This window comes from Podarcis filfolensis (assembly GCF_964270895.1).
Source record: "Podarcis filfolensis genome assembly, chromosome: 16".
Classification (NCBI taxonomy): domain Eukaryota; kingdom Metazoa; phylum Chordata; class Lepidosauria; order Squamata; family Lacertidae; genus Podarcis; species Podarcis filfolensis.
The window spans coordinates 7,749,957-7,772,619 of NC_139620.1; the positions used below are offsets into that span (position 1 = coordinate 7,749,957).

General features: G+C 50.8%; 2 protein-coding genes across 6 annotated transcripts in view; one reads left to right on the top strand and one right to left on the bottom strand.

The window, feature by feature from the left end:
• Positions 1-1,203: 1,203 nt before the first annotated feature.
• LOC310751705 (mothers against decapentaplegic homolog 4-like) overlaps positions 1,204-22,663 on the bottom strand; it is a 42,078-nt gene continuing 20,618 nt past the window's right edge. For 3 of the 5 annotated variants that reach the window (XM_083591228.1, XM_083591227.1, XM_083591229.1), the window contains exons 3-12: positions 16,613-16,787; positions 14,498-14,593; positions 13,675-13,884; positions 12,390-12,530; positions 12,134-12,289; positions 11,192-11,245; positions 10,917-11,100; positions 8,738-8,906; positions 7,272-7,410; positions 1,204-4,650 (exon numbers count right to left, since the gene is read on the bottom strand). In XM_083591228.1, coding sequence (XP_083447354.1) covers positions 4,439-4,650; positions 7,272-7,410; positions 8,738-8,906; positions 10,917-11,100; positions 11,192-11,245; positions 12,134-12,289; positions 12,390-12,530; positions 13,675-13,884; positions 14,498-14,593; positions 16,613-16,787 — 1,536 coding nt within the window. In that variant the 3' untranslated portion in view covers positions 1,204-4,438. The remainder of the gene's footprint in view (positions 4,651-7,271; positions 7,411-8,737; positions 8,907-10,916; positions 11,101-11,191; positions 11,246-12,133; positions 12,290-12,389; positions 12,531-13,674; positions 13,885-14,497; positions 14,594-16,612; positions 16,788-22,663) is intronic. The other 2 variants (XM_083591231.1, XM_083591230.1) reach the window with 1 other exon arrangement.
• The window catches only part of LOC310751904 (protein S100-A4-like), a 196,358-nt gene continuing 188,321 nt past the window's right edge, over positions 14,627-22,663 (top strand). Inside the window, exon 1 of the mRNA XM_083591666.1 lies at positions 14,627-14,882. The gene's annotated coding sequence lies outside the window, so the exon portion shown is untranslated. The remainder of the gene's footprint in view (positions 14,883-22,663) is intronic.

Sequence of the window (22,663 nt, forward strand, 5' to 3'; positions counted from 1 at the left end):
GGGGAAGCCCACCACCAGCCCCAAAGAGCAGGTCAGGGAGCAGCGGAAAGGCGCAGCGGAGAGGCTCCTGCCATAGCCGCGCGTCACCTCTCCAGCCGGGAGAGGGTCGCGGGGCTATGGCGTCTTCGCTCCATAGGACGCACACACATTTCCCCTTCATTTTTGAAGGGGAAAAAGTGCGTCCTATAGAGCGAAAAATACGGTATATATATCTGCCAATAACCAGTAGAACTGCTTGCCAGAGATTCAATCCTCTGCCCACAAGGCTTGTGTTCTACAGCCTCTCCTTCTTTCACAATCCTGCATTGCGAGAAAAAGCTGTGAGGTCCCTTAGGCTGGCCGTTTCTCCACCTTTTCCGATTTCTCTGGCCTGTACACGCATTTTAAACTCGTCTCTTAAGGACTAGAAACTTGCATTTGAAACAAAACCGTGAGATTCTCGGGATATAGGATTCTGCACCTACTACCGCTTCCTGCCCTCTGGTGGAATCTGGAGTGTTTTTAAAAATACATTGAATTTTCCATAAGGCTCACCATTGCCATCTAGTGTCACATTGTATATTGTGCTTAAAACACATTTCAAATGTTTTATTTGCAGCTGTATAGCTGAGTCCCCTCTCTCTCTCACACACACACACATTCACGGAATTGCCACAGGTATTCCCATAAAATAAGGAACCTGACCTCCCAAGGCTCAAATGTGGCCCCCAAGCCTCTCTGTCTGGCCCCAGTGACAATCTCCCCACTGCACCCTCGAGTGGCCCTGCTTCACACATTCCCGTGTTTTGGGCTGTGTCCCTGAACTCTGATATTGCTGCCTCCGTCTTCCCTACATGGACAATAAGGAAGGAGTGTGAGAGGGTGAAGAAGCTAGCCTAGTGCACAGAGGTAAAAAAAAGAAATAAATCTACATTTGTTGCCCCGCCCACTTTTGTTGCCCCGCCCACCATTAGCATATGGCTCCCATAAGATCACCCAGAGGGGAATCTGGCCCCTGGCCTGAAAAAAAGGCCCTTCGCTCCTGTCGTGAGAGAACTTGCTTGCACTACTAGGCAAGCCAGCTGTTTTACCTGGCACACACACCCCCTTACCCCAGAGGCTCCCCGCCATCTTGAAGGGCCGATCTTGTTTTGAGCAGCGGCAGAAATCCAAAGGTAAAGCCCAGCTGCTTTTTCCCCCATGAGAAGCAAAACACAAGCCACGTGAAAAGCAAAATCTCCTTTAAATAATGGTTACAAAAAACGACAGAACTGTCAGAGGCAAAACAAGAGGAATCAAACAAGTGCATTACAGAGGAATGTCAGTGCGAAATAACAGGCCTGAACCACAGGATTGGGGCAAGGACTGGAGACCCTAAGCCAGCCTTTGCTGACCTGATGCCCTCTCCAAAAGCACTGGCCGGGCCTGTCAACAAAACGTCTTGAGAGGGCTCCCACCGCTTTGGCAAAAGCTGTCTTAATCTGTTCCTGGCTGAGTGCCGTGCCCCGTGCAAGACACAAGGACCGGATAAGGTTGCCCTCTTACCAGGAATGTATAAAAGCCATTTTGGGGGGGTCCCATTCCTGTACCTTTAAAGCCCCCTCGTCTACAGAAACGTCGGTGAAACGTCCTCACGGCACAGAAATTAAGAAAAACATCAGCTGCAGTGTTTTATGTGGTTTGTTCGTTTTAAATCAAGCCATGGTTAAAAGACGCAGCTACGAAGGCCAGTCAGGAAGTTGGCAACCTTGTTGAGTCAAGAGATGGGGTGGTCACACCCGATCTTCCCAGTGGATCTCCCTTGGCAAATCCAGTTCAGCGTGGCACCGTTCCCCTCTGTCCTCACAACAAAATGGCTGATGGGGCTTGTTTGGTACAGTCTTTTGCAGGGGCGTTGGCAAGGTATCAGACTTCCCCCTGAGGAGGGAGCAACAACATATGCTGTTACTTGTGCTGGGGGTAGCCAACATGGCGCCCTGCAATATTGTTGGACTACATATCCCATCAGCCTTCCCCAGCATGGGATTATAATCTTGCCACATCTGGTGGGGGCTATGCTAGCTGCTCCTGGATTTATGCAGTCCAGGATCCAGCTACCAAGTGGCTCTGCTCTACTGTAAGTGGTCCCAGATGGAAAGGGAGATGTCACAACATGAGTGACATCTGCTGGAAAGACCTAGGCAGCCGTCACACAGGTCTATGGAGCAGAGGAGCAGAATGAAGATGGCTACTTTCCCTCCATTTTCAGGGCTCATGCCTTTTTTGGTCAGAGTGGCAGGCAGAAGTGCAACAGGTACAGCTTTTACACACACACACACCTTGCCTAAGGAGCAAAGCTGCTGCTGCCGAATTTTGGCAAACTAGACATCTGTTAAAAAAAAAAAAGAGGAAAGCGATCCCGCTACATCAACCCCTCCTGGCTTTCCTGACAGCCAGAAATCTATACGAGGCTTTGCCCCCATAACCTCATCTCCCTGCTAAGAAAAAGGGGCTGCACCAGTTGAGCTGGTGCCTGTCGCCACCAGAGATTGGTGGTTGGCTGGCAGTCTGTCATGAGCATAGAAGCAATTCCATAAGTCAGTCTGGATAGTTCAGTTGGTTAAAGCGTGGTGCTGATAATGCCAAGGTTGCAGGTTCGATCCCCATATGGGACAGTTGCATAGTCCTGGATTGCAGGGGGGTTAGACTAGATGATCCTCAGGGTCCCTTCCAGCTCTGTGATTCTGCTCCCAAGCCAGTCAAGAGCCTGCAATCTTCATATAAGGTCATGCAACTTAAAACACCGTTCCCCACCCACTGCTGCTTACCCTCACAGTCACAAAGGACTAGAAACTTGGCCACAAAAGATGAATTTATCCAGAAATGCTATGCCTGATACCACGTTCAACCTATTTTCCTGAGTTCCTGCAGAATTGGCCCCACGCACATAGCTCCAGTTAAGTCTGCAATGGCACAGGAAGGGACCAACCAGCTAGCCAACGGATATGTCGTGGGGCAGAATTTGGGGGCCAAGGCTGACAGCTGCCTCCCACAGAGATAATAGGTCCAGTTTGGGTGGCAAACCCCACAGATTTGAAATGGGTTGTTTGATCAGTTAGGCTTTTGGTCCCCGCCCCCCAGCACAATTATTTGGTGTTTTGAACTACAACCCAGTAGATTCAAGAAATCTAGATTAATAGATCCTGCGACATTCACTAGACGGAATCCGCACAGGGTAGGGAAACACTACTTCTGAGTCAAGAAGCAAACATTTTGGCTTGGTTTCCAGATGATGCACGACCGCATCTTGGCTGACAACGTTTTAGAGGTTTCGTTACGATGTGACTGTGCTCACCACCTGCAGATGTGGGGGGATACAAGTCCCACGGAAGAGTAAGACCACTTGAAATCAACAGGAATGACAAATGAAAGCCCACAGATTTCAACGGACCTACTCTGAGTTGGAGTTCGTTGATTGCAACCCTTTATAACAGGTGTGTGTGGAGGAAAATCTTTGACCTTCCAGGCATTGTTGAACTACAACTCCCATCATCCCTGGCCACTGGGCCATGCTTGCTGGGGCAGGTAGGAGTTGCCATTCAGCCTCAGCTAGATGGTCAGAGGTTCCCCAGACCCAAATTTGCAAGTGCTTCATTTTGGTCCTTTCCGAGTTGTCAGCGGCATCGTTCAACTCGATTACTTTAACCGATTAAAGTCATATTGCAGCCTCCGTTGGGGGATTTAAAGCATAAAAATCAGAGCTGGCCAAATATGTCCTTGCACATCAGGGCAAAGGACAATATGGCTCCCTCCATTTCGCGTGCTGGGAAACATCACCGGTGGTTGAATGTCTCTTCAGTGCCGGCAGTGGGACACCATCCTCTCCTAGGGCACCAAACCAGCTTGGGGGGGGGGGCGGCTAGCTAAGGGGCTGCGAAGGAGCCCAGGCTGCAAGTCCAGCTCTGCCCTCACACATCCTCGCTGCCGTTCCCTGCCTCCCAGCATTTCGCACCTGAGAGGCACCTGCCTCCCTCCACCTAGCGGTAGGACCGGCTCCTAGAAGAACGTCTCTAAGAGCCAGATTTTCAGATGTGGGGGGTGGAGATTCTCCGGCGATTCTCAGCTGCTCAGCCGAGCCGCAACCGGGTCGTTGGTGTTCAGAAGAGAAAAGCTGGTGAGAAAAGGACCAGTCTTTTGAGATGGCCAGAAAGGTGACCCCTTTGAAGCCATTCATTCCGCCGCTGGTCTGGGAACAGAAAAAGTCTCGGCACCCCTTCGAAAGGCGGCAGGGCATGTTCAAGGGCAAATTCCGCCGTCTCCGTCCTTTCGGGGGCCCCAGGGAACTTGCCCCCACCGCTTTCATGAGCGTGGGGGCCAGAGTCTCCTTCGCAGCGCCGGCAGCAATCCCCGCCCCTCTGCAAAACCCAGAGGCTGCGGGATCAGCGAGAACCTCTCCGTCTTCCTTGCCTCGCAATTTCATCTAGTTGATGGAGCCCGGGTCAGCCAAGGGCATGGTGTGGAGGACCTCATCCAGGAGCTGCAGGGCTCGGTGCAAGTGGACTTCGATCCAGCAGGGGGTGTGCTTGATGCTCTGGCGGGGGTAGTCCGGCCCCCAGCCCTTGACGAAGCTCAGGCGGAGGATGCACAGGCGGCGGAGGTCGTCGACACCAATGCCGGCCGCAGCTGAGAGGCCTGGGCAGGAGAGAAAGGGAACAGTGGAAGGCTTGGCTGTGGCTGTGGCTACTGCAGCACACCAGGGGCTGAGTGATACCTGTTTTTCAACATCGTGATAGATCACCAGGTAAACATCCCGATATACAGTGGTACCTCGGGATGCGAACGGGATCCGTAAGATGCAACTGCATGTCTGCGCGGGTTGCGTTTCGCCGCTTCTGCGCATGCGGTCATTTTGACCATCTGCGCATGCGTGAGCGGCGAAACCCGGAAGTAACACGCTCCGTTACTTCTGGGTCGCCGTGGAGCGCAACCCAAAAATACTTATCCTGAAGCGTATTTATCCTGAGGTATGACTGTACTGATATATTGCCGTGTCTGAAATAAGGACGGAGATCCATAGAGGCATTGGCTGGTTTCACAGTTTCCCCCCACTTCGTAGGGTTGCCATATGCCATAGGGTTTCCCAGACATGCCCGGAATACTGCACTCGGAAGCAGTGTCTGGGTGAAAACCGGCGAAATATTCGGGAAAACCTAGACATGTGGCAACTCACGTCGGCAGTGCCATTTTTGCCGATTTTTCTTAAAAAGCTCACCAACTTTTGTATCCATATTATCACTTTTTGAAAACTCTGCACATTGTCATTTTGGCCGACGCCTGCACTTGCGATTCGTTGGCCCCCTGCAGGAGGCAGCAGGGGAGAGCTGAGCCAGCCGAGTTAACAGGGGATGCAGGAATCGAAAGAAGCATTGGTTGTCTTCATGTTTTTCCCCGCATTGTGATTTTTGCACCACACACACGCACATCATGATTCACGATACATTGGCGGGTTAAAAATTATGAAACTATATATTGCCCAGTCCTACTGTGTGAAGAAGGGACGCGGGTGGCGCCGTGGGTTAAACCACAGAGCCTAGGACTTGCTGATCAGAAGGTTGGCGGTTCAAATCCCCATGACAGGGTGAGCTCTCGTTGCTCGGTCCCTGCTCCTGCCAACCTAGCAGTTCGAAAGCACGTCAAAGTGCAAAAAGGTAAATAGGTACCGCTCCAGCGGGAAGGTAAACGGCGTTTCCGTGCACTGCTCTGGTTCGCCAGAAGCGGCTTAGTCATGCTGGCCACATGACCCGGAAGCTGTACGCCGGCTCCCTCGGCCAATAAAGCGAGATGAGCGCCGCAACCCCAGAGTCGGCCACGACTGGACCTAATGGTCAGGGGTCCCTTTACCTTACTGTGTGCACGGGGTGGGCGGGGCCAGGAGCAAAAGTAACATATGTAGATTCTGTATTTTAACCTTTGTCCAGTAAACCAGTTTCTACGCTCCGTCTTTCTCTCATTCACACCCCTTGCTCTCTATCCCCCATCCAGGCAAGCCAGAGGCATTATTAGAATTTAAGGACACATTCCAAGGTGGGGAAAAGGGATACTGAAGGGTGTGGCTCTGAGAGAGGGGGTGTGGCTGATGTGCTGCACTATGGGGAAAGTCTCGAGAGGCTGGGGGGGTGTGCATTTGTCCCCACTGGGACCTGCGGTTCCCCACTCCTTTAAAGGTAAAGGGACCCCTGACCATTAGGTCCAGTTGTGGCCGACTCTGGGGTTGCGGCGCTCATCTCGCTTTACTGGCTGAGGGAGCCAGCGTACAGCTTCCGGGTCATGTGGCCAGCATGACTGAGCCGCTTCTGGCAAACCAGAGCAGCACACGGAAACGCCGTTTACCTTCCCGCTGGAGCGGTACCTATTTATCTACTTGCACTTTGACGTGCTTTTGAACTGCTAGGTTGGCAGGAGCAGGGACCGGGCAATGGGAGCTCACCCCGTCACGGGAATTCAAACCGCCGACCTTCTGATCAGCAAGTCCTAGGCTCTGTGGTTTAACCCACAGCACCACCCGCGTCCCACCCCACTCCTTTAAGTGAATGCTAATTGGCTCTTTTTCAGAGAGACTCCAGAACTCATTATCCACAGCAACTGCCCATACATTTTAATGGCTGGCGTTCATTGGCTGGTTGGACGCAGACGAATGGTGGGAGGAACCAGCTGGGGAACCCCCAAGGGAAGAAGGCTCAGATCCTGGGGGTTAGTGGTGGGACAACGGTGAGTGATTAGAGGGAGAAAACTGAGAAGAGAAGGTGTTGGGAAATGAAGAGGCAACAGGGCATAGTGAGCAGGGAGACTCTGTGGCAGAGAGAAGTCCAAAATCAGAGGCAGAAGCTGAAGCAGGGGAGGATAGAGTCCGACTGGTGAAGAGTGTCTCCCCCTCCTGCTACAAGCTCCCCTCCTCCTTGGTTTCCCAGAACCAGAAGAAGCATGAAAAGGGCAGAGGAGCAAAGACAGGCACACAGACACAGTCTCAGATTGTTTGGGAAGGACCCGGGAAACATAGACAACTGTGGGGAGGTGGGGACCTTTAGTCTCGGCAACTGATCCATGGGGCAAGAAAGACCTACTGGGGTTGAGTCCCTGTGCTCCTTGGGCCAAGTCTGTGTGGATCCTGTTCTTTGCTAATAAAGAGTTAACTCCAGCATGGTCAGTGTGATTTACTGCCGGCTCGCTCCAGTCACTGGGCCCAGCACTGTCTAACAGCAAACTCCTATTTCTGCTGGTGCACCTCAGTGGGGGTGAATCCACTTGGCACTTACCCACAGCTGGTGCGATGCCCCCCACGGAGCCAGGCCCAGGAATGCTCCCTGACACAGCGGCCGCCTGAGCCGCTGCTGCCGCCTGCGCTGTCGCTGCTTGTTGGTGCATCTGGCGGTGGCACTGGCGAAGGTCAAAGACCTGCATGGAAAGGCAGGAGGGAGGACTCTGCGTTAGAAACTGCAGCACCTGCTGCAAGCAATGCTCAGGAAGGATGGCAGCTGTCAACCCGTACCACCAGGAAGGTGGCAAGGTGATAATATTAATGATAAGATGATGACAATAATTGAAATACTTTATTGTCACTTGTACAACTTGTATACAGTGAGATTACATGAGCACCCCCACTCAGCTCTCTTAGTCTTAATTCCCCTCGTTTACTGACGCACACCCACCAAACCCGAAAGTCAGTTGCCCTGTTGTTATCTTTTCATTCAGCAGCCTAACAGCCCACGGACAGAAGCTGTTCTTTACCCTGTTGGTGCAACTAATCAGGCTTCTATATCTTCTGCCTGAGGGCAGATCAAGAAAGTGTCGGCCAGGGTGTGAATCATGCCTGAGATTTTTCCTCACTCTCCTGAGGCAACGTTCTTCCGCTATTTCATCCAGCGGATTCACGGGACAGCCCATAATATCTTGTGCTGTATTCACCAACCTCTGTAGGCACTTCCTATCAGTTGATGTCAAACCAGCGTACCACACCGTGATGCAGTATGAAAGGACACTTTCTACTGTTGAGCGGTAGAAGGAGATCATCAAATGTTGATTGACATCGTTCTTCCGCAATACTCTGAGAAGATGGGGTCTCTGTTGGCCTTTCTTAACCACCTGGGTTGCATTTATTTTGCAAGTAAGTTCTTCACTGAGAGAAACTCCTAGGAATTTAGACTCTCTCCACAAAGCCCTCCCCGATGTGCAGCAGGGCTAGTTCTCCTCTCTTCCTCCAAAAGTCCAACACCATCTCCTTTTTCTTGCTGATATTAAGGTGCAAGTTGTTCCCTGGGCACCATGTAGATATTTTTTGGACCTCCCCTCTATACGCTGATTCGTCTCCACCTGTTATTAAACCCATTATGGTGGTGTCATCTGCAAACTTAATAATTGCAGTAGACAATAATTATAATATTATAATTATAATAATAATTAGACAGGCAGAGGTACTTGTGGTGTGCACAGACACCAGCAAGCCTATTCAGACACAGGATTCGGTTACATTGCTTTTAAATTTTCTTTATTTTACACTGAGTCAAACCAACAGCCCATGCAGCTTTATACTGTCTACACGGTCTGGCAGCAGCTCTCCAGGGTACCAGGCAAGGGACAATTCCAAGCCCTACATGGAGATGCTGGGGACTGAACCTTCAGTACACAAAGCTGATGTTCTAAGCTATGGTCCTTCCCTGTTAGATTTGCCCTTGGCAACCCTCTTGCTCCCGGGCCCTCAAAAAAAACCAGCACCCGCCCTGACCTTGATGTAGGCGCCAGGGTAGATCTTGTGCACAGCATCCCCCGGAGCACGCCCAGCCTCCCGGTCCAGGTAGTAGCTCTGCACGAAGACAGCGTGGTCGCTCAGACACCGCATCCAGACATCGCCTTCACCACGGCACTGCAGCTGGACTCCTTTCCCGATGTGCAGCCTGGAAAACAGAATACTTCAGTTCCCCTTCCTGTCTGGTTCCCTGTCCTCCACTGTCAGGGGTAGGTCAGCAACAGTAAACAACAACAAATCACTCAGGGCCAGTGAAGTTAAATCTACCTTATATTCAAGGAGACGAACCACAGCTTAGGCCTTGCAGTTTCAGCAACTCTTCCTAGGAGGTCTTGCCCCAGCGACACAGTTGCAAAGACTTTCCCATCCCTCCTTAAGGCTCCTCCTCTCTCGGGTTTTTTCTGTGCAGTCTCAAACCATGTCTGCACACAACTATCTTATCTTTTCATTTCTGTGTGTGTCGCAGCAACCTGCCCCAATTCCTCTCCGACCTCCGATTCTGGACTGCTCTCTGCCACAGAATCTGCTAAAGAGTGCCACAGCAATTCTTCGGTGGGTCTTGCCCCTAGGAGGCAGTTGCAGGGACTGAAGGCCCCCTCCTTCCCACAGCTGCCCTAAGCCTCCTCCTTTCTCAGGTTTCCCCCAAGCAATCTGAGACTGTGCCTGTGCAAAGCTAACTTCTTCTCCACACTTTTCATGCCTCTTCTGGTTCTGGGAGACCAGAGGAGAGGAGAGTTTGTTGCAGCAGGAGAGGGATACCAGCCTGACTTCACCAGCCTGATTCATCTCTGCCTCTTGGCCGTCCTACTCTCCAGTGTCACAGTCCAGTTTAGAGGCAGTCAAAGTCCTGGTGGAGGATGTCGGGACTGGGGGCAAGATGGCAGGGTGGGAGCAGGAACGAGAGTCCAAAAGCCAGGAGTCAGGAAAACAAGGGTCTGAGGGTCAGGAGTCAAGAAGCCAAGGGTCTGAGGGTCAGGAAGCGAGGAGTCAAGGAGCCAAACGCAGCAAGGCAGGAAGCGTGCTGCTGTGGCAAAGAGCCAAAGGGAAATGCTGACCTTATATCCCTTCCCGGCTCTTGCCACCTGGTGCTGTGAGTTACCAATCGGCCTCACCTGGGTGGCCGCGCTTTGCCTCTTCAGGACAAACCTAGGAAAGCCCCAGTCCTGCGAAGCCCTACTGGTCACAGGGCCTGGCTCCTGCACGCACTCCTGACATCCAGTTTCTGCTACTGCCTCTGCTTCTGGACTCCTCTCTGCCACAGATTCTCCCTGCTCGCCAAAGCCTGTTGCCTCTTCTGCTTCCGACACCTCCTCCTACCAGTCTGCTCCCTCCAACAGCTCATCTTCACCCCTCCCACCACTCCTCAGCACCCAGCCGGTCAATGACTCCCGCTTCCCCAACAGCCACGGTTCTGTGCTGCTCGGTGTTTAGCTAAAGTTGCCATTCCGCAAACCTTAAGCCTTCCTCCACGAACCCTGCAGATAAACCCCATTCTGTGCCCGGTCGCTGCCACTTAGGCACTCAACCCCTCAACATCAGAAATAGCGGGGTTTTTTGCAATGGAAACCCGTGGCTCTGTGCGTGCACCTTTCACACTGAGGTCCAGCGCCGAGGGCCTTCTGGCGGTTCCCTCCCTGCGAGAAGCAAGGTTACAGGCAACCAGGCAGAGGGCCTTCTCGGTAGTGGCACCCACCCTGTGGAACGCCCTCCCACCAGATGTCAAAGAGAAGAACAACTACCAGACTTTTAGAAGACATCTGAAGGCAGCCCTGTCTAGGGAAGCTTCTAATGTTTAAAAGACCACTGTATTTTAATACCGTATTTTTCGCTCTATAAGACGCACCAGACCACAAGACACACCTAGTTTTTGGAGGAGGAAAACAAGAAAAAAAATATTCTGAATCTCAGAAGCCAGAACAGTAAGAGGGATCGCTGCGCAGTGAAAGCAGCGATCCCTCTTGCTGTTCTGGCTTCTGGGATAGCTGTGCAGCCTGTATTCGCTCCATAAGACGCACACACATTTCCCCTTACTTTGTTGGAAGCTGCCCAGTGTGGCTGGGGAAACCCAGCCAGATGGGCGGGGTATAAATAAATTGTTGTTGTTGTTGTTATTATTATTATTATTATTATTATATCTCTCCCTCCCCACTGCCCTGACCTGGCGCGCTCGCTGGTGTCGGTGCGGTGGACGTTCGAGAGCTGTCCCAGGCAGAAGCGGTCTCCGCCCGAAGGGTCCACGTATCCGTCCACAGTGACCACGGCGCAGTTGGCAGGCACCTTGAAGATCTCGCCCACTTGCACGTCCATCTCGAAATAGGCGATCGAGCACCAGAACTCAGGGCCTGGGGAGAACCGGGCATTCATCTTAAAAATCCGGGCCGTTGTGGGAATGGGGGAGAGAAAAAGGCAAATGAGGGAGGATGCGTCCCTTACCAGGGTGACTGGAGACTGGCGGCTGGTAGGGAGGCGAACCGTGATGAGCAGGCCCTGAAATATAAGGCAAGGAGGGGTTTTGCGGTAAATAGGGACAGGAATGCCAAGACATTTGCTCTTCTGTTTCCTACATTCGCTATACAGTGGTACCTTGGGTTAAGTACTTAATTCGTTCTGGAGGTCCGTACTTAACCCGAAACTGTTCTTAACCTGAAGCACCACTTCAGCTAATGGGGCCTCCTGCTGCTGCTGGGCCACCGGAGCACGATTTCTGTTCTCATCCTGAAGCAAAGTTCTTCATCTGAAGCACTATTTCTGGGTTAGCGGAGTCTGTAACCTGAAGCGTCTGTAACCCGAGGTACCACTGTAACTCATTCCGCTTCCCAGAGCGGAAGTTTGAACCCAGGATTCCTGGCCCACAGACGCTCCCTAAACCACCTGTGAGCTTCAAACCTACTGTTGGACTCCAACTCCCAGCAGCCCCCGGTCAGCATGGCCAATGGTCAGGGATGATGGGAGTTGTAGTTCCAACAGTGTTCTTGGACTCCAGCTGATTCCTGGGAACCTGTAGTTTTGTCAAGGGAGCTGAGAGTTGCTAAAAGGAGACACCCATTCCACCCCCCGAGCTACATTTCCCAGAATTGCCAGAGAAAAGGGACCAACTCTTAAACCACTTTGGGAATTGTAGTTCTGTGAGGGGGAACAAGGGTCTCCTAACAAGCTCCAGCACTTATAAAAACTACGGTTCCCATAATTCTTTGGTTTAAGCCAGGACCGTATAACGTAGTATAACTGCAGGTGCAGTTACATGATTCCGCCACAAGGGGCAGCAAGATGACTAATGCCATTTTTTGGGGGAAAGTGAACTGCAGTGGAACCCAAACAGTGCTGCAGACACCCACAGCCCTCCTTTTTTGCTTTTCTTTGCTTGCCAAGACGCACAGTAATGGTTTGAATGGTGAAGAGGAGGCTGAGGGTAACTCCGTCCGTTCTGCTGCTGCTGAGGAGCGGGGAGCGGAGGCGGGGTGGGCTCCTGGCTCCTCCCAGTGGAGCTGTAGCTTGGGGTGCCGCCGTTCCCTGTCCAGCTGGTTGTCGAATCTTCCAGAGGCCCAGGGAAGGAAGAGAAGAAACTGGTGAGAGCTTATCATTTGAATGCCTCTGTCCTTCCCCCCGCCCGACAATGGCACCCTATACTTACTCTGGTAGGGCAGTTTGGGGGCGCACCCATTTTGCTGGGAGCTCGGGGGAGCCGGAGAAGGGGCTGGGGCGTGCGAGGGGGTGGAGATCTGAAGAAGACCCTCACCATGAAGGAGAGGGAGCAGGGGACCCCCAGGAGGGCCTAAGAGTAAGCATGAGAGAGAGAGAGAGAGAGAGAGAGAGAGAGAGAGAGATCATTTTTATCTGCAAGCTACTATTGCAGATTCATTTCATTTCCCCATCACATTGCATTTCTCTTTTACATTTCACCAACATGTCGCATTTCCCCATCACAGGCCCATTGCATTGCCCCCATCATATTGCATTTCCCTGTTGCAGATCCACCACATTTCCCCAACATATTGCATTTCCCAGTCATATTGCATTTCCCCATCGCAGGCCCATTGCACTGCCACCATCATATTGCATTTCCCAGTCATATTGCATTTCCCCATCACAGATCCATTGCATTGCCCCCATCATATTGCATTTCCCCATTGCAAATCCACCAAATTTCCCCAACGTATTGCATTTCCCAGTTATATTGCATTTCCCCATCACAGGCCCATTGCATTGCCCCCATCATATTGCATTTCCCTGTTGCAGATCCACCACATTTCCCCAACATATTGCATTTCCCAGTCATATTGCATTTCCCCATCGCAGGCCCATTGCACTGCCACCATCATATTGCATTTCCCAGTCATATTGCATTTCCCCATCACAGATCCATTGCATTGCCCCCATCATATTGCATTTCCCCCTTGCAAATCCACCAAATTTCCCCAACGTATTGCATTTCCCAGTTATATTGCATTTCCCCATCACAGATCCATTGCATTGCCCCCATCATATTGCATTTCCCTGTTGCAGATCCACCACATTTTCCCAACATACTGCATTTCCCAGTCATATTGCATTTCCCCATTGTAGGCCCATTGCATTGCCCCCATTATATTGCATTTCCCAGTCACATTGCATGTCCCCACTGCAGGCCCATTGCATTGTCCCAATCATATTGCATTTCCCTGTTGCAGATCCACCACATTTCCGCATCATAGTGCATTTCCCAGTCACATTGCATGTCCCCATCGCAGGCCCATTGCATTGCCCCCATCATATTGCATTTCACCGTTGCAGATCCAGCACATTTCCCCAACGTATTGCATTTCCCCATCACAAATCCAACCCATTTGAGAGGAGGCGAGAACAGTTCCTTTACCTTCCACTGATGTCTCCCTTCCTCCCTGCTGCTCCCCCCCAAAAAAGAAAAAGAAAGAGCTTACCTGGGGGAGACAAAGGCAATGCGGGGTAGATGCCAGCGGTAGGATGGGGTGGTTCCGGAAGCTGCAGGGGCGATAAGGGCTGGTAGGGCTCTGCCTGAGGGTGGCCGGCCTTGATCCCAGGGCCGGGGTGATCTGCCGGCGGAGGAGGCGGGACCTCCATCTGGATACAGTCGGGAATGAACTCCTCTTTCACGAGCCGCGGTGGAGGCGCTGCAGGGGGGCAGGAAGAGGAGGCGGCTCAAACACAGCGAAGACGGGAGAAAACAAGCCCGCTGAATCAGCAACTGCTGTTCAGAACAACATCTGAAGGCAGCCCTGTACAGGGAAGCTTTTTATAGAATTATAGAGTTGGAAGGGACCCCAAGGGTCATCTAGTCCAACCCCCCTGCAATGCAGGAATATGCAGGTGTCCCTTGCGGGGATCGAACCTGCTGCCTTGGCATCATCGGCAGAACGCTCTAAGGATGTGATATTCTGTTGTGTTTTTGTATACAGTCGTACCTTGGTTCTCGAACGGAATCAGTTCCGGAAGTCCGTTCGACTTCCGAAAAAGTTCGGAAACCGAGGTGCGGCTTCTGATTGGCTGCAGAGCTTCCTGCACTCCACCGGAAGCCGCGTCTGACGTTCGGCTTCCCAAAAACGTCCACAAACCGGAACACTTGCTTCCGGGTTTGCGGCATTCGGGAACCAAAACGTTTGAGACACCAGGCGTTTGAGATCCAAGGCACGACTGTATTCTGTTGGAAGCTGCCCAGAGTGGCTGGGGAAACCCAGTCCGATCGACGGCATATAAATTGTCGTTGTCGTTGTTGTTCAGCAATACCTGGAAGGTCAGAGGTCCGCCCCCAGTCCTGTCCTAGGCCATCATCCAGAAAAACAAAGCAGGATTGTATCTCACCTGTATTCTGGATGTTCAGTCCTGTAGAACGAGAGAGAGAAGAAAGTGGGTGTGTTATATATCCTATGAGCTCCAGCCGACATTCTCTGAGGCTAGAAATGTGCTTGACATCTTTCCGCAGGGCCTGCAAGACAGAGCTGTTCCGCCTGGCCTTTGGTTTGGACTCAGTCTGACCCTTATGTTTCCCTCCCCTTATGGTTTTGATCTATGGGCTACTTTTAAAATGAGGCTGCATTTTAAATTGCATTTTAACCTGTATTTTAAATTGGGGTTTTCCCCCCTATTATGTTTTTACTGTAATTTTACTGGTGTTTGCCACCCTGAGCCCGGCTCTGGCCGGGGAGGGCGGGGTATAAATAAAAATGATGATGATGATGATGATGATGATGATGATGTCCAGCCTAGGGGCACAATTTGACTGATATTTCAACGAGGAGCCAGCATGGGACCCTTTCTGGTCCAGCCCCCTCCCTTCTCCCCAGCTAACCTCCAAGGCCAAACGACATGGGCTGACATCTTTTCTGCCCCCCACCCCCGACTCAGTGCCTCGCGATGGGTGCCTCTGACCATGTGCAGAGTTGGCTTGGAAGCCCTTTCAGGGGCCCCAAAGTAGGGTTGGGATATTCAAAGGTTAAGAAAGAGAAACAAACTCTCCCTCAGCGAAACAATAAAAAATTACATTCCAAGTCGAACTGTGGCCGAATTGCCTCTGAGCATGTCCAGACAGCACGCAACAGAGAGACAAATGGCCCGTGTGTACACATACACACACATAGCTAAGGTCAAATACCTTCCAAGGGCACGCAAAGTACATTTTCTCTCAGCGGAGCAATTAATATTTTGTTTTGAAAAGCAGCTACAGTCAAGTTGCCACAGAGTGTGTACACTGCCAATTTTCATCTGAATGAGGTGGTTTGAAAAAGCAACACCAGAATGAATTTAAGGACGTGGTGCCTCCGGGCAATTGAAGACTGTCTCATCCAGAAAACACCTTATGTAGAAAATCTGTAAGATATTGTTGCAGGGGGGCGGGGGAGATAATGAAAACACGGAGCACACAATGTAGGTTATTATTATTTTAATTCCTGCCCTCCTGTTCTGGCAAATCTTCAGTCGGTGGAGATGCCAGGCTGGGCGTAAGAAATTTGGATCGGTTGGCATAGCAACCTGCTAATATCTACTGTGTGCTCTGTGGAGTCGAATATTTCCATTTACAGATAGGTAAGAAGGCAGGTATGGGACGCGGGTAGCGCTGTGGGTTAAACCACAGAGCCTAGGACTTGCAGATCAGAAGGTCGGCGGTTCAAATCCCCGTGACTGGGTGAGCTCCCGTTGCTCGGTCCCTGCTCCTGCCAACCTAGCAGTTCAAAAGCACGTCAAAGTGCAAGTAGATAAATAGGTACTGCTCCGGCGGGAAGGTAAACGGCGTTTCCATGTGCTGCTCTGGTTCGCCAGAAGCGGCTTAGTTATGTTGGCCACATGACCCGGAAGCTGTACGCCGGCTCCCTCGGCCAATAAAGCGAGATGAGTGCCTCAACCCCAGAGTCGGTCACGACTGGACCTAATGGTCCCTTTACCTTTACCTTTAAGAAGGCAGGTGGAAACGGCCAAGTGCCCTTTGCCTGCCTTGGGAGTAGAGGTGATGTTAGGAGGCTCAGAAACAGCGGCAGAGAAACTTTCCTCTCTGTCTCCAGACGAAGGGCCGCATCGCCTTCTGAGCAACTTCCTGGGGGCCATGTGAGGATGGGGGGGGGGCAGAGGCAAAAGACATACAAAATTTACCTTTGTACAGTAGACTACACAACCCTTACTTTCCTCTATCCAAGAGGCGCGATCTAGCCTGCAAGGAGAGAGTGCAAAGCGAGGGCCGGTGAGGGAGTGTTCTGAGGGCCGGATGGAGAGACCCAGAGGGCTGCAATGGATTTCCGAACTTGCGCTCCCACGCTTGACACCCCAGTGGCCTATTCTGAACTAGATCCGCTGAGGCAGCTGTGGGGATACTCGTCTTCCGTAGGCGCCACCCACGAGGGACCCACTCACCGATGCCCGGAGATACCACCCGCTCGTAGTGATAGGGGTTGACGCAGACGCTGTCGTACTTGAGGTCGAAGGCGAACTGGCAGAACTTGACGTGCTTGAGCTCGTTCTTGTGCAAGTCCGGCCAGCGCCACAGGCGGGAGTAGATCACGTGGGGGAAGCCTTTGCGCCCGGCCACCTGGTTGCGGGGAGAAGGGGGTACGTGGAGGGGGGAAAGATGGCAGAGGACACCGTTAGTGCAGGAGCAGAGATGGCGAGGGCAGATGCAAACCCTCCAAGTCTCCCTATTTTCCAGGGACCGCCCGGGATTTACAGAAGCCGTCCTGGTTTCTGATTTGATCCATGAACACCCCACTTTCCCCTATTTTCATCAGAGAAATGTTGGAGGGTATGGAGTTAGGCGACGCCCGAGCTAAGGAGATAAGTAACTATGCAACCTTTAGAAGACATCTGAAGGCAGCCCTGTATAGGGAAGTTTTTTTTTTTTTTAATGTTTAACATTTTATTACGTTTTTATATACCTGAAGGAGCGTCTCCACCCCCATTGTTCTGCCCGGACGCTGAGGTCCAGCGCCAAGGGTCTTCTGGCGGTTCCCTCACTGCGAGAAGCAAAGCTACAGGGAACCAGGCAGAGGGCCTTCTCGGTGGTGGTGCCCGCTCTGTGGAACGCCCTCCCACCAGATGTCAAAGAGAACAACAACTACCTGACATTTAGAAGACATCTGAAGGCAGCCCTGTTTAGGGAAGTTTTTAATGTGTGACATTTTAATGTATTTTTAATCTTTGTTGGAAGCTGCCCAGAGTGGCGGGGTACAAATAAATTATTATTATTATTATTATTATTATTTTATATATGTTGGAAGCTGCCCAGAGTGGCTGGGCCAACCCAGTCAGATGTGCAGGGTATAAATAACATCATTATTTTTATCATGGAATAGGAGATCCCTATTTTCACTGGAGAAATGTTGGAGGGTGTGTTAAGAGGAGCCCAGCTGGACCAGATTTAAAGGACAGGAGGGCCTCTCTACTGTGCGGCAGGGGGTTATTTACATATTTATTATTACATTTTTATGCCACTGAAGAGCTCAACACGACCCAAGGGCTTTCCCCGCTCTACATTTCATTCTCACAGCAACCCTGAGAGGTAGGTTCAGGCTGACAGACAGGGACTGGCCCCAAGTTGCCCAGCAGGTTTCATGACTGAGGGGAGACTCGAACTCAGGTCTCCCAGGCCCTAGACCTGACATTGCTTCACGTGGGCTCTCAACTCACGCGCAGCACAGATATGGACCAGGGAACCTCTGACCCCAAAGAGAAGAGTCAGGGAATCTTTTACAGACTGAGGGCCGTGTTCCCATCTGCCGAGGGCCACCTTGCAGTGGTGGGCGGGGCCAGAGGTCCAAAGTGGGTGGGGCAACGGAGGTCCATGAATGTAGATGTTGCCTTTTCGGAGTAGGCTGGCTTCAACACACACACACACACATCCTGCAGCCAGGCAAGGAAGAAGCACGATTCGGGTCAAGGAGACGCTCCGGCCAGGGTGGAGTTGCCTGGATCTCAGCACACTCCTCCGCTGAGCTCCCCACTGAAAGCCCCACAGGACTCCGACTCCGACTCCTCCTCATTTTATTATTTATACCCCAACCATCTGGCTGGGTTTCCCCAGCCACTCTGGGCGGCTCCCAACAGAACACTAAAAACAGAATAAAACATCAAACATTACAAACTTCCCTAAACAGGGCTGCCTTCAGATGCCTTCTAAAAGTCAGATAGTTGTTTATTTCCTTGACATTTGATGGGAGGGCGTTCCACAGGGCGGGCGCCACCACCAAGAAGGCCCTCTGCCTGGTTCCCTGTAACCTCACTTCTCGCAGTGAGGGAACCGCCAGAAGGCCCTCGGAGCTGGACCTCAGTGTCTGGGCTGAACGATGGGGGTGGAGACGCTTCTTCAGGTATACAATGGTACCTCAGGTTAAGTACTTAATTCATTCCGGAGGTCCGTACTTAACCTGAAACTGTTCTTAACCTGAAGCACCACTTTAGCTAATGGGGTCTCCCACTGCCGCCACGCCGCCGGAGCACAATTTCTGTTCTCATCCTGAAGCAAAGTTCTTAACCTGAAGCACTATTTCTGGGTTAGCGGAGTCTGTAACCTGAAGCGTATGTAACCTGAAGCGTATGTAACCCAAGGTACCACTGTACTGGGCTGAGGCTGTCTAGGGCTTTAAAGGTCAGCACCAAGACTTTGAATCACAGCTGTGAACTTTTCCCTTTTCTTCTGAGGAATCCTATTCGGAATAAGGGAATTCCCCTTAAAACGTTGACAGCTGTGCTTTGAATTGTGCTCGTAAACGTATTGCTCAGGCACTCCTGTTGCCAGAGCTGCAAATTCCATGTATCTCACAGCAGAGAAGGAATCAATTTCCCCATTTTCCTCCAACTCGATGGAAGAAAATACAAAACAAACAGGCGTAGTTTTATCCCCTCCACCCTCTGCAAGAACCTTCCTTTCTTTCCTGGGGGGCGCTGCATGCATGTGTTGTGGACAGGGCCCTCACACTCATTTTTGGCCCTCGCACTCATTTTTCCCCACACGGTTTCTGGCTGACGCTGAATTCAGACATAACAACAGCCCCCCCCCTTTCCCCGCGGCTTCAAGAACCAGACAGTGACTCATCCTCTGGGCAGACAGGGAGGGAGGGGGCACAGCGTGGCTAGCAGAGAAAAAGAAAGAGATTTGTTTGGGGGTGAGGGTTAACAGGGAAGGGGTTGGTGACCCTCACCCCCCAAAACGAAACCTCAAGAGTCCTCTTTATCTGGTGATCTGTTGGGCGGGGGTCAAAAATGGGACACGCACACAAACACGCCGCTTCCATCCAAGCCAGCAATAATCCCTCCCAAATTTCAAGGCCTTTTGAGAAGGATTTGCTTTTCGCTCTTTGGGTGGGCTCCGATTTAAGGAGACAAAAAACGGACGCAGCTGTCGCCTTTCCTTGTCCCGCCCCCCAATATATAATTATTATTCTTAATTTAATTCATTAACCCTTCACCCTTAAGTCCCTGGCTGGGTTATATTAGATTAAAAAAAAACCCCAAAACTTACAACGGCAAGGAGTAACACCAAATAATTATAAAAGCAACAATAAAAAGCAACAAAATCCATACATATATTTAGATTTGCAATGGTTCTGTGTTAGAAATCTTCACTGCTGTTTTCTAAAGAGAGATTACTTTTACCTCATGGGATGTGCGCGCGCAGGAATATAATTGGTTTAATACTTCAAACTGCCTCGAAACCTCTTTGCCAATCGATAGTATATTCAAATCGCCACTACCCTACCCCAATCACAGTCATTATTATTTTGTCCGATTTCAAGAGGCAAAATCCTAAGGCAAAAAAGTAGGTCAAGAAGGGATTCAACAATCCCCAGGAGATGTGGGGCAGGGGCTCCTAGACTTAAATCCCCTTCCTTATTTGTAGAGCAAGGGGTTGTAACACACACACATACAAAAACAACACACACACACTTTTCTAGCCTTGGCCAAACTCAAGGGTTTCCCATTGCAGCCTTTCTCAACCTGTGGGTCCCCAGATGTTGTTGAACTACAACTCCCATCACCCCTAGCTAGCAAGGCCAGAGCTCAGGGATGATGGGAGTTGTAGACCAACAACATCTGGAGACCCACAGGTTGAGAAATGCTGCATTAGGGCATCCAATTGTCTGCTATGATGCTGGGCTGAATGGGCCCCCATTGGCTGGATCCTCTCCAGGACTCTTCTGGTGTTCTTATTGTCCCACCCCCCCGCACTGGGTGTTTTGCACTACAAATTCCATCAGCCCCTGGCTAGCACAGTCAATGATCAGGGATGATGGGAGTTGTAGTTCAAAACATCTGTCGGTCTTGGCAGTTCTGAGTCACTCATTGTTTAAGACGGAAATGGGGGGAGGGTGGTCGACAACTTTGGGGAATATAGCAACCCCAGCCATGATAGCTGGGGCTGATGGGAACTGTACTTCAACATCATCTGGAGGGCCTTGGGCTCCCCAACCCTGCTTTATACCTCTGAAACGTCCATTAATATATGTCAGAATGTGTATTAATATATGTTAATATAAATCCAGATGGTGACAGCAGTCATGAAATTAAAAGACGCCTGCTTCTTGGGAGAAAAGCAATGACAAACCTAAACAGCATCTTAAAAAGCAGAGACGTCACCTGGCCAACAAAGGTCTGTATAGTTCAAGCTATGGTTTTCCCACTAGTGATGTATGGAAGTGAGAGCTGGACCATAAAGAAGGCTGGTCGCCGAAGAATTGATGCTTTTGAACTCTGGTGCTGGAGGAGACTCTTGAGAGTCCCATGGACTGCAAGAAGATCAAACCTCTCCATTCTTAAGGAAATCAGCCCTGAGTGCTCACTGGAAGGACAGATCCTGAAGCTGAGGCTCCAATACTTTGGCCACCTCATGAGAAGAGAAGACTCCCTAGAAAAGACCCTGATGCTGGGAAAGATGGAGGGCACAAGGAGAAGGGGACGACAGAGGACAAGTTAGTTGGACAGTGTTCTCGAAGCTACTAGCATGAGTTTCACCAAACTGCGGGAGGCAGTGGAAGACAGGAGTGCCTGGCGTGCTCTGGTCCATGGGGTCACGAAAAGTCGGACACGACTAAATCACTAAACAACAACAACAATATAAATCCAACCTCTCAGACCAAGTGGGCAGCAAGAGTCCTTTGACAGTAGGCCACACACTGATTCAAATTTCCATATTGTAAATTAAAAGTGTTTGCGATATATTCTATACTATTTAATTTACACTATATATTTATATTATGTGTGTATGTGTGTATAACATGACACAATTGGTAGTCTTAATGTATTTCATTATTAAACCAACTGAATACACAAACAGATGGGTGTGTTTTCATTGACAACGCAAAGGGATTGCTTTAAGTTAATGCTTTAAGAGGTTTTTTTCTTGAACGGACCACCCTGATTGGTTGGGATATGAAAGATCCTGTGGCGCTCCAGCGACATTGCTGGACTCCCAACTCCAACCAGCCCCTGACCATCAGCCATGCTGGCTGGGGATGATGGGAGCTGGACCCAACAACATCTGGAATGCTCACAGTTCCCCAATCAATGGTTTAAAATAGGCGCAAGCTTTTGGGCCAGACGGGATCTTTTTTTTAAAAAAGATCTCCAATAACGAAGTTGTTTAGGAAGTTCAAAGTTCCGTCTAGATTTTAGGAGCTGAAAAACTTGCTTCAGACATGCTGTTTTCCACAGCGGGTTAGCAGAAAGGCTCCGTGGCAGAGAACACCTGCTTGGCATGCAGAATGATGTCATAGACACACTTTTTTTGTGTGCTTTAGAGGATGGTTGAGGACCCTCAGGCTCTCAACTTGCCATCCTCTCCTGGGTTCCACTGTGGACCCTTTGTGCTCCTGCTGCGCTGGGGTGCATAACTGAACCCTCATCGAGAGGGGAGCGGGTGCGAGCGAGCGAACTAGCCCACTGCACAAATTTGTTGTTGTTTAGTCGTTTAGTCGTGTCCGACTCTTCGTGACCCCCTGGACCAGAGCACGCCAGGCACTTCTGTCTTCCACTGCCTCATGCAGTTTGGAGAGACTCATGCTGGTCTCTTCAAGAACACTGTCCAACCATCTCGTCCTCTGTCGTCCCCTTCTCCTTGTGCCCTCCATCTTTCCCAACATCAGGGTCTTTTCCAGGAAGTCTTCTCTTCTCATGAGGTGGCCAAAGTATTGGACCCTCAGCTTCAGGATCTGTGTAAATTAAATAGTATAGAACATATCGCAAACACTTTTAATTTACAATATGGAAATTTGAATCAGTGTGTGGCCTACTGTCAAAGGACTCTTGCTGCCCACTTGGTCTGAGAGGTTGGATTTATATTGTTGTTGTTGTTTAGTCATTTAGTCGTGTCTGACTCTTCGTGACCCCCTGGACCAGAGCACGCCAGGCACTCCTGTCTTCCACTGCCTCCCGCAGTTTGGTCAGACTCATGCTGGTAGCTTCAAGAACACCATC